General features: G+C 46.2%; 1 protein-coding gene across 1 annotated transcript; it reads left to right on the forward strand.

Moving 5' to 3' along the window:
- Nucleotides 1-4,636: 4,636 nt before the first annotated feature.
- On the forward strand, nucleotides 4,637-5,588 carry LOC130474576 (zinc finger protein 239-like). The gene has a single exon (XM_056846259.1). It carries the CDS (start codon nucleotides 4,637-4,639, stop codon nucleotides 5,561-5,563), a length of 927 nt encoding a protein of 308 aa, XP_056702237.1. The 3' UTR covers nucleotides 5,564-5,588.
- Nucleotides 5,589-11,678: the final 6,090 nt, after the last annotated feature.

The raw sequence follows: 11,678 nt of genomic DNA on the forward strand, positions 1-11,678 counted from the left end.
CATATGATTAATTTCCCCTGTCTTTACTGATTGCATTTATCTCCCTGCTTGCTCCACAGAACTCAAGGTCATATAATTGTCCACAACAGCCTTGCATGGTAGGCCAGGCCAAGAGATGATAAATTGCTCCTGGTCACCCAGTAAGCTTCACAGCGAGTGTGAATCCTGGTCTCTGGGAGTCATCCCACCACAGTGCCTATTTCCCTGGATGCCGTCTAGTCCAAGCATTCTGTAAAATGGTGGGCTTTTCATAGTTCATCATATTACACTTCTGGCAGGCTCAGCTTTTGTGGATGGCAACTTGAAGCTCGACTTGTTTTTGTTACCCTTCTCTGATGACTTCCCCCCTTCTGTTGGAAACTTTTTTTGTGGTGGCTGAAACTAAACCCAGAACTTCACATCAGAGCACAACATATTGCACCTTTCCTAAGCAGTGCGACAGTGGCTGTATTGAGACTGTATAAGGGAATGCACTTCCACCGAGATCTTGGTTGGCAGCTATTTTGGCACAGCCTTTGCACTTAGTAAAAACTGAATTTCATTTGCAGTTTCGAGAACGCAGAGACGAATTTTAAAAATGGAGGAGCGGGACCCAACAGGATCCAAAGCAAAAAAGAAACTGGAGGCAGGTCACCCCATCATCCTTGTCAGGGCAGCTAAAGATTCTCCAACAGAAACAGGTTCACAGGAAACAGAACGGGCACCAGATGAGGTGGCTTCATTCGAGTCTAAGCAGACAACCACCAAGGAGGTGCTGCCAAAAACTCAGCCGGTACCGGACAAGGTGGTCCTTCCAGAGCCTAATCAGGCACTGGAGGAAAGGACCCAGCAGCAGGATTTCCAGAAGGCAGCCAAATCCCGGAGGAAACCTCTGGTGCCTACCCGGTGGGATAATACTAAAACTTTTCAGACCTCCTTCCAGAGAACAGCCGATGCCGTCCACTGGCCTGAAGAAGACAGGGCAACTCGAACTCTGACAGATCTCAGTGGAGAAGCTACAGAAGCCTATGGCAGCCTGGGCTCCTCCAGCCAAGCAAAGCATGAGCTCTTGGATGGGGATGCCATTAGTCTGGAGCTACGGCGCCGGCAGTTCAGGCAGTTCTGCTATCTGGAGGCTGAGGGCCCCCGAGAAGTTTGCAGCCGGCTCCGAGAGCTTTGCTATCGATGGCTTCAGCCGGAGAAACACACCAAAGAGCAGATCTTGGAGTTCCTGGTCTTAGAGCAGTTCCTGGCCATACTGCCACAGGAAATTCAGCTCTGGGTCAGGAAACGAGACCCCGAGACCTGTTCCCAGGCAGTGACCCTGGTGGAGATTTTTGCCTTGAAACTGCAAGAGAACGAGAGATGGGACCAGCAGGTGAGTGAGCAATGGCTTTGCAGTGGCCATCCTGGCAAGCCCACTGGGGCTGTAGACTTGAGATCCATTTGTAGATTCACCACTGTTGGTATCGTTCTCCCCCATCTTAGAAGGCTAACTAGGTTGGTCTGGGAATCTAGTCCCATTTCCTGCCTGCCTGCCTGTAGTGGGGCTTTGAGCTGGACCAGAGGGCTACTCTTGGTTAAGTGTTGATGGTTGCAAAATTTGACTAGGCTCTGCTGGGGCATTTTCCTCCTTAACCTTCTGGCTGTGTCCTAAACTGTGTCTCTGCCTCTTCTTTTTTTGGGGAAAAAATTTAATTCTCCAAACATTACACAACATAAACATACACACCGTACAAACACAACATAGACTATTACATCTTGGTCTTAACCTTTCAAAATCTTGCATAATCTATCATACCTCAAATATATCTAATCTTTCTCAAAATGTAGCTATTCTATTCTACCTTCTTTCTTTATCAGTATTTAATCATTAAAAATATAGAATTAAGGAGCGGAGAAGAAAGATAAGTTAGTGATTCACCCTTACTATTTCTAATATGGTTATATAATTAGATCAGCTTCATGATTTATGTGACCATAATTGTTTGTTTTTTGTATGAGATAGCCACCATGCATGAATTGTTAATTTTATCTTTTCACTTACTATTTTTTATTTCTAAACTCATTTGAGGTATTCAGTAACATTTCATGAACATTATTAATTTTCCTGTTCACTAACTGTTATGCATTTCCAAACTGTGTCTCTGTTCTTTGACGCAGGTGCCAGGCCCATTGGAAAAGGTGGCAGTGAATTTCTCCAATGCAAACCCCTTGAAAATGCAGCTGTACATGGTGGCCATGCAAGAGGGTAAAAGGATAGCCAGTTTGCTGGGTAAGGGATGGACTCCGCCCTTGATTTGTGTCACAGAGTGCTCAGAGAGTAAGAATAAACTTTGTTGAGCCCTGTGGGAAAGCTGTTGGGGAGACGGTGGGTAGCCATCCCTCCATGTACTTTGGGACTCTCGGAGCGGCACAGTAGCTTATGGTACCTGCCAGGCCCGACATCTATTTATTCCTTTAAAACATTTCTATCCCACCTTATCTCCTTAAGATTCAAGGTGGCTAACAAAGCAACAAGATGTTACAAATCCATGAAACCAATATGACAGTCAGTCAGCGATGAAAAGGAGACACAAACACAGCTGGAGTCTCCACCAAACGGCCTTTGAAATAAAACCGCTTGACAAGCCTTCCTGGATGCAGAAAAGAAGGGCCCCCTCTGCACCCGCTCTGGTAAGCCATTCCGACAGGGGGAAGTCTGCAACCTGATTGTTGCCAGGCAAACCATCCTAAGAAAGGGTGCCACAACAAGAATGCTGACTGAAGAATGCCTGGGAGATGATGTTGGTTAAGTATGAGGCTGTAAAGAGCTTTAATGGTAATAACTGGCACGTTGAATTGGGCCCAGAAGTGTCTTCAGCATACATTGTGCCAGTAGTTTGCAATGGACTGATAGTGGATATTGCATTCAGGGGTGGCTTTTAATTTTGGGACAGGATTTTTGATAACCCTGTGCGATTGGACTGCAAAATTGGAATGATGCTGGGCACTGTAGGGAGAAGAATATAGTGAGAGATGATCAGCCAGCTCAGTTAACAAAGCCCTTTCTTTGACTTCTTCCCCACAAATACCCAACATCATTTCTGAAAAGTGTAATGAAATAAAGACGGCAGCATGTCATAGTGGTTAAGAGCGGTGGTTTGGCGCTGATCTGGAGAACCGGGTTTGATTCCCCACTCCACATGAGTGGCAGATGCTAATCTGGTGAACTGGATTTGTTCCCCACTCCTAAACATGAAGCCAGCTGGGTAACCTTGGGCTAGCCTCAGTTCTCTTATAGCTCTCTCAGCCCCACCTACCTCATAGGGTGTGTCTTACGGGGAGGGGAAGGGGAGGTGATTGTAAACTGGTTTGATTCTTCCTTAAGTGGGAAAGAAAGTCAGCATAAAAAAACCAACTCTTCTTCCTCTTCAAATTGCTCAGCAAAGTCTTTCTCCAGCTTTTTGTGGAAACAAGCAAAATCCCGTTGTCTAGGTATTTCCTTGAAGGTTTTCTGGCTGCTCAGACACCATGAGGTAGGTGGGCTGAGAGAGCTCTAAGAGAGCTGTGACAAGCCCAAGGTCATCCAGCTGGCTTCATGTGGGGGAGTGGGGAAACCAACCCGGTTCACCAGATTAGCCTCCGCCGCTCATGTGGATGAGTGGGGAATCAAACCCGGTTGTCCAGATTAGAGTCCACTGCTCCAAACCACTGCTCTTAACCACTACACCACACTGGCTCCCTACACCGTGCTGGCAAGTCACAATTGACTTAGGGCAACTCCTCATGGGGTTTTCAAGGCAAGAGATGCTTTGCCATTGGCTGCCTCTGCATAGCGATCCCAGTCTTCCTTCGTGGTCTCCCATTCAGGTACTAACCACGGCCAACGCTGCTTAGCTTCCAAGCTCTGATGAGCTCAGGCTAGTCTGGGCTATTCAAACTACTGTAAGTTATAATACTTAGTCAGAATTCCAATGAAAAAGAATTCAATTTATCGTTTGAAATATGCAGGAAGAATTTGATCCATTGTGTGTGACTTTCTTACTACTAACTCCCAGTTTAGAGCCTGTGTTCATGGGGATAACTAATTACGGTATATGATCCCCCCCTGTTTATTACAAGGGGGATTTGAGTGGAGGGTAAACTGTTTTGGCAGATCTGGCTGCATATTTAACCTGTGAATTGTTTTTATCTTGTCAATTACCTGCTATGTTTTTGTATCCTTGCAATTTTGTGTTTGCTTGTCCATGACCTTGAATCTAAAGAGGTAAGGCATGATATATAAATATTTTAAGTAAAATAAATAAACATGGCTGCCAGCTATCAAAGATCAAGGCTGAGCTTATGTTTTCTTCCTTGCTTCAGGTTTTGGTGTGTGGCTTGAGGCATGAGCCTTGTGGAGTGAGCCGAAGGGCAAGAGCCAAAGGGCTCTTATCCTGTGGCTCACAGCCTATGACTTTGAGTGAACTGGTCCAGTTGGACTCCAGGACAACCCTTTCATTGTACTGAATTTTCAATTTGTTGCTGGTTATTTGCTTGTCTCGTTATATTTGAGTCCCGCTGGGGACAAAAGGCAGATATAAATATTTAAATCAATGAATCAATTCTTCCAGCAGGTGATGTCCAAGTGAATGAGAATGAACAGGCAAATCTTCAGCTGGAAAGACCAGGGCAAATGGATCTCAACCGGGTGTCTCTGGAAAAAGGCAAAGGGAAACTCTTCCTGTTTCCCAAGATGGAAGGAGCGCCTGGAAGTCAGGAAGCAGCAAAAGGCGATGAGATTTCTGAAATGGAAGAGATGTCTGGAAATCAGCAGCATCAGGGAAACCACCCAGAACAGGCAGTGGGGAAAAACTTTCTCTGTGAAGGGGAGAAAAGTTCAAATGAAAGCACTTTGCAAGGGGGATTTCAGCCTGGTTGGAGAAAAAGGACAGGAATGGACAGTGATAAAAGCTCCAGTCAGAGTGCTGACCCTCTTAAAAACTTGAATGTCCAGACTGGGAAAAAGCCATACAAATGCTCCTATTGTGGGAAAATCTTCAACCATGCCTCAGCCCACTTGGTCCATGAGAGGATCCACACAGGAGAGAAACCGTATAATTGCTTGGAGTGTGGGCAGAATTTCAGTCGGAGATCGCACCTTACCAGACACCACAGAATCCACACAGGAGAGAAACCGCACACCTGCTCCGAGTGCGGGAAGAACTTCAGTCGGAGATCGCACCTTATTGAGCATGAGAGAACCCATACAGGAGAGAAACCATTTGCGTGCTCCACCTGCGGGAAAAGCTTCAATTACCGGTCCCTCCTCAAAGAGCATGCAAGGATCCACACGGGAGAGAAGCCATACAAATGCTCAGACTGTGGGAAGAGCTTCAATCGGAGAGAGAGCTTTATCATCCACGAGCGGACGCACACTGGAGAGAAGCCATACGAGTGCCTAGACTGCGGGAAGAGATTCAGTCAACGATCAAACATTACTGCCCATGAGAAAACTCACATGGGCGAGGGAAAATATAAGTGTTCCAAGTGTGGGAAGAGCTTCTGCAATTCCACTGGCCTCCTTAGGCACCAGAAAATCCATACAGAGGAAAAGCCATGATAAAACATGCTCAACGGTAGACAAAAGCTTCCTCTGGGGGATCTGATTTGCTTAAGAGCCAGTTGAAATGTGCAGGAACAAGAACACAAAGTGGTCTTTGCAGGACTGTGCCACTTTTAGACGGCAGGTGACGGGTCATGTGACTGTGGGCACTCCCATTGTTAACAAGAAAAATGAACTTGCATGTGGTAAAGCTAGCGTTTCAGGGAAAGAAGTTTTAGCCTAGCCACTTCCTTCAGGGGCAAAGTAGCCTCCCAGGCCTGTACCCTGGTCATTCTGCCCATATGAACCCACATTTACTCAAAAGGAAAGCCCCGTAAGTAACCTGAGGTTAAACTGTGACAAGGAAAACATGGTAGTAAAATGGAATGGTAAGGAAAATGTCAGTATGAATAGTAGTACTTTAAAAAACTCCAAGCTGTAGAAAACACCTCCATCCAGTTCTGCTGATCTTGGCCCCCCCCATGGTGTTCCACTGTCAGCTATGGAAGGCAAAAAGATCAGCACCTGTAAGCCATGCTGCAGTACGAGAACCCAGGCAGATCTCTGTGCTGTCATCTTTGATGGGACCAAACTCTTCCATGCTAGCTCCCATTATACCGACCACCAGAAAATCTGGTGCAGATGCTAAACATGGCTTGAACTGTCTTGGTGTTTTCCACCTTCCTAACTATGCACTAGAAAAATAGCAATGAATGTACCTGAGCTATTGAGAAATTCTGTTCCGTGTCTACATATGCAATTGCCACTAGGTTATACGATGTCAACGACAGTCCTGGTCGCATTCTCCTTTGGTGTGTTGCATTTCTTTGCATCCCCACATGCTGGGTTTTGGGATGGGCACTTCCTTGCTGCTCAGTTTGCAAGTGAGCGGTTGAGAGGTCTGCGGCTGCCTGCGCATGATGGCATGCCACACCTTTCCTTCAAGCCCAGTCCCTCTACCTTTCCACCCCTAACTTTGTTTTGCACACCCTTTGTCAAACTTACCTTGTTTACATTACAAATATAATTATCTGACGTGAAAGGGAAAAAAATCACTCCAGCTGCAAAGACACATGGAGATGCCCCATGGAATGGGCTGGTGTGTTTTTGCTGCACAACCTGATAAATCCATTGTAGCAGGAGAAGGTAAGAATTCTAATAGATGGTTCCAGAAGGGTAGATAACAGAATGGTAGTCTTAGGTAACCGATGGATGGTACGGGGGAGCAGCATGGGGGGGATGGAAACATGATCCAAACATAACATCTTGTCCTTTTCTCTTTCCCCTTCACCTGATTTCCTCCTGGTGTTCCGCTGTGTTCTGGCAAAACATATCCTCCGAATAAAAATATCTTTGTACTGAACTGGATTCCTTGGGCAGTGTTTGTTTTATAGGATGCCAGAAGCGGAGCGGTAGAATGTTCTGTACTCCTCTGTATGGGAGCTATTCTTAAAAGGCAAATTACATGTTTAGAGAATTAAGTGGATTTCTTTGCACTGTTGCAGGAAGTATTTCATCTGCCAACACAGCTCTGTCTGGGGCATCATAGCAAGACAGAATGCATCCATGTGCTTAAGAGCAATCTGTCACATGTTATTCCTATCCTTCCTCCATGGAGTTCTGGGTGCATACATGTCTCACCCTTCCTCCAGTCTACCCTTGCAACTCCATAAGGTTGATCAGGACCCATTGAGCCTCATGGCCAAATTATGATTAGAACGCAGGCCTTCCTTATTCATTGTCTCTTAAGACAAATTTCTTAGACAAATGTGTATGTACGTGTTATCACACCCACACGAACATGTGAACAGACATTCAGATTAACATGGGAAATTAGCTTGCATGTTTGTGTAAACTGGGATCTTTTACCTAAAGAGGTGGCTGTGAGTAGCAAGTCTTCAATAGGAATAGGATGACAGAGACCTGGTTTTAAAAGGAATATAAAGTTTATTGAGGGATTTGGTACAATAGTAGGGGAGGGCTTATCCTAAGCAAATACTAGCAGTACTAAACCAAAGCACAGACACATTCCTTATCCCAGTTAATATGGCAACAACAATGAACATTCAGCAGAGCTACTCTAAATTGAAGCAGGAGTTAATATTTGAGCTATTTGTGTGAAAAATGGGGAATCGTGGTTTGGAAAATTGGGGGGGGATAGATCAAGGGCAGAGCAAAGATTACCTGTCCTATTTTGCAAAGAAATTAGATGGAAGGAGGGATATTTCACCTGCAGTGTTGAAGTGGCACTGTCCATTCTACCAGTGCAACATAGTACTACTTGATATGACACATGAAGCTGCCTTAGTCAATCTGTTGGTCCATGCTATTGGGTATGTTTAGCCTGAAGAGGAGAAGACTGAGACGGGATATGAGAACCATCTTCAAGTACTTGAAGGGCTGTCATATAGAGGAAGGTGCTGAGTTGGTTGTTTTCTGTTTCCCCAGAAGGTCGGACCAGAACCAAAGGGTTGAAATTAAATCAAAAGAGCTTCCATCTACAAGAATTTTCTAACCGTTAGAGCGGTTCCTCAGTGGAACAGGCTTCCTCGGGAGGTGGTAAGCTCTCCTTCCCTGGAGGTTTTTAAGATGAGGTTAGATGGCCGTCTGTCAGCAATGCTGATTCTATGACCTTAAGCAGATGCTTAGAGGTTAGATGGCCATCTGTCAGCAATGCTGATGCTATGACAGGCAGATGATGAGAGGGAGGGCATCTTGGCCATCTTCTGGGCATGGAGTAGGGGTCACTGGGGGTGTGGTGGGGAGCTAGTTGTGAATTTCCTGCATTGTGCAGGAGGTTGGACTAGATGACCCTGGTGGTCCCTTCCAACTCTATGATTCCAGCAAAGTCAGTTTTGCCTGCTCTGACTGCCAGCGGCTTTCTGGGGATCACAGGTGGGGGTCTTTCCCATTACCTACTACCTGTGCCTTTTAAAAAGAATGTTGGGGAATGAGCCTAGAGCCGTCTGCATATCAAACGGGTGTTCTGCTGCTGAGCAGGTGGTTTTCTGTACATGCAGCAGCCTAGTCTACACATACAGTAGAACGCAGTAGTACAATGCTAAGGAGGGAGATTGAAATGCACCATTCCAGACTGCAAGGGTATGAGTTGGGGGAGGGGGGGGGAGATCACAATTTTGAATGCTCTACATTTAAAAAAAAAAAAAACCTTTGCAAATAGAAAGCCAGCATACTGGGCAAACAGACCGGAATATTAATTTTTTCTCTGATGAACCAGTTTTCAATTATGCAAAGAGGGTTTTTTTAAAGGCTGGTTCCAAACTTCCACCCAGAGGTTTTTCTCTGCCTTCACTTCCAAACTGGAGCGCTTGGGGTGGGGGGAGCATCCACGTGACATCATGCTCTAATTGTCCTCTTTCTAGGTTTTAGCCGTCCTCTGTATGCTTTTTTTCCAAAACCGCTTTACTCAATCTCTTTGGAACTACTCCAAGTACATTTGTGCATCTCATGGATGTACAAAAGACCCGTCCACCCCAGCTGTTTTCCTGCCATCGGCCTCTTGCAGGTGCCATTTTCCCAACAGCATTCTCCTGTTTATTTGTACATCCTTTGCTTTGCTCTCCAGAGGGGCCTTCTCCCTTCCTGCACTATCCCCCCAACAGCAGCCCCTTGAAATAGGTCAGTCTGAGAAAGAGTGTGGCTGGCCCAAGGTCACCCACCAAGCTGCCGTGGCTCCGTGGGGGTTCGAACCTGGACCTCCCACCTAGAGGTTCCAAAAGCGGGAGGGGTGGGGACAGAATAAACTGTAAAATAAAAATCCCTGGGTTATCCTTTCCTGGCAGCCTCCAAGTCTTTCTTCCAGCAGAGGGCACAGCTTATTTCTGGCTCCCTAGTGGGTTTTGCTTTTCCCAACTAACCAGGACTGATGATCTTCCTGGGTCGCTCAAAGGCTGGTGCGCTTTCTCAACCCAGCACCAAGTAAGGATTCTTTCCAAAACTGCATGTCGGGCGGGGGGAGAAATCTCCTGGGGAGCGGACCCTAGCGAGAACTGTCTCTGGTTAGCCCCCTCCTCGTGTCGAAAGCAGCCTTTCCATACGTACACACATGCTTTCCAGAGGTATGCCAGGACGAAGGAGGCAATTCCCTAAAAATAGACCGGAACAATTGATAATTCACAGTGGGTAGCCGTGTTTGTCTGCAGTAATAGAAAAGGGCCAGAGTCCAGTAGCGCCTTAAAGACTAACAAAAATATTTTCTGGCAGGATATAAGCTTTCGTGAGCCACAGCTCACTTCTTCAGATACAGCTAGAATGTGAATCCATCCAACTATTTAAAGACAGTAGTGTTCGCACTTTGTTTGGCCCCTTTAGCTGTGAAGACGTCTTCCAACCATTTATAAGCCGTGGTATCCCAAAACCCTTTTAAAGCGATTTTTTTTATAACATTTTCAAACTCTTAATACATAGGATTCAGATTCAAGAACCATTGTAGTGCAGTTGTTAGAACATCAAACTAGGATCAGGGAGAAGCTGGTTCGAATCCCCACTCTGCCGGAGAAGCTTGCTGGGTGACCTTGGGCCAGTCACACTCTCTCTTTCTCAACCTACTTGGGGAGGGGCTGTGGCTCAGAGGCAGAGAATCTACTTGGCATGCAAAAGGTCCCCAGTTCAATCCCCAGCAACTCCAGTTAAATGGACTAGGCAAGTAGGTGATGTGAAAGACCTCTACCGGAGAGCCACTGCCAGTCTGAGTAGACAATACTGACTTTGATGGACCAAGGGTCTGCTTCAGTATAAGGCAGCTTCCTGTGTTCATGTATTCAACTCATCTCACTGTAAACAAATTTTTAGGGGAGGGGCTGTGGCTCAGTGGTAGAGCATCTGCTCGGCATGCAGAAGGTCCCAGGTTCAATCCCCAGCATCTCCAGTTAAAAGGACTAAGCAAGTAGGTGAAGGGAAAGGCCTCTGCCTGAGACCCTGGAGAGCCTCTGCCGGTCTGAGTAGACAACACTACACTGACTTCGATGGATCAAGGGTCTGATTCAGTATAAGGCAGCTTTATGTGTACTTCACAGGGTTATTGTTGAAGGGATAATGTTTATCATGATATCTATGTTGGACACAATAGCAAATGGAGATTCCTTCTCTTGCTTACAAACCAGGGTTCCAAACAATGTCTTGGTGCCTGAATCGTGCAGTCAATTATAATTTTCATTGATTTATTTAAACATTTCAATGCCGCCCCCAAAGCAGCTTACAGAAATTTCTCAAACATATTCAATTAATCAAACATATTCAATTAATCATTTAAACAAGCAAAACAGACAACCCATCTTGGATAGGTTCCTCATTGGCTGGACTAGCTGTCATAAGTCCCAGGCTGTGAGTCTTGGGCTAAGGCCTTGACCAAGGACTCACACCTATGGCCATGCCCAGGCTTTTATACCTGCAGACAGGAAGGAGGCAGAAGCTCAGCTAGATGGCAGGATGTTCCCAAAGAGTCTAGCTAAATTATATATGTGACGTGAGCTGAGTTGGGGTACCCCAACCAGGCTTGCAGTCACATGTACTGTCTGGGGACTCACCCGTTGAAGTGCCCGTTGCTTGCAGAAGCTCTTGGACGCTGCGAGAGGGGACGAGGGGCTTTTGGCTTCCCTTCTGTGCTGTTTTCCCAAGTGGAAATGGCTGAGGGGGAGTCCATTTGCCCCTTTCTCGGGCTTCTCATGTCCTGAGATCATGTGACTAATGACACACATAGCCCAAGAAAGTGGCAAACAGCCCCTCCCCAGCCATTTCTGATTGGGAAAATGGCACAGGAGGGACTCCTGAATTACCTCCTCCCCACTTGCAGTGTTCACAGTCCTCTGCAAGCAGGAGGCACTTGAGCAGGTGAGTCGTCCCCCAATGGTACATGTGACTGTGATTTGGGGTCGGGTCATATGTATTGTACAGCCAGACCCAAAAGACTCTCTCCCTGTGCTCCCTTGCTCTGTGCTTGTGAACATCCCAGAGATATCTGGCTGTTCTGCATGCCTTTTGCCTATATTATGCAGGACTGTATACCTTATGGTATGATCCAGCAGGATTGTTATGTCAGAGGGTGTGAATGTATATTAAGCGACAGCACCTATGTGCTTTGGTGCAGGCTTTTGGCCAATTTAATATTAGCAAT

The sequence above is a fragment of the Euleptes europaea genome, chromosome 1 (assembly GCF_029931775.1).
Source record: "Euleptes europaea isolate rEulEur1 chromosome 1, rEulEur1.hap1, whole genome shotgun sequence".
NCBI classification, from domain to species: domain Eukaryota; kingdom Metazoa; phylum Chordata; class Lepidosauria; order Squamata; family Sphaerodactylidae; genus Euleptes; species Euleptes europaea.

Excerpts from the sequence above, each read along its gene's own strand:
- LOC130474576 (XM_056846259.1), top strand. The coding sequence starts at position 4,637 with ATGGATCTCAACCGGGTGTCTCTGGAAAAAGGCAAAGGGAAACTCTTC.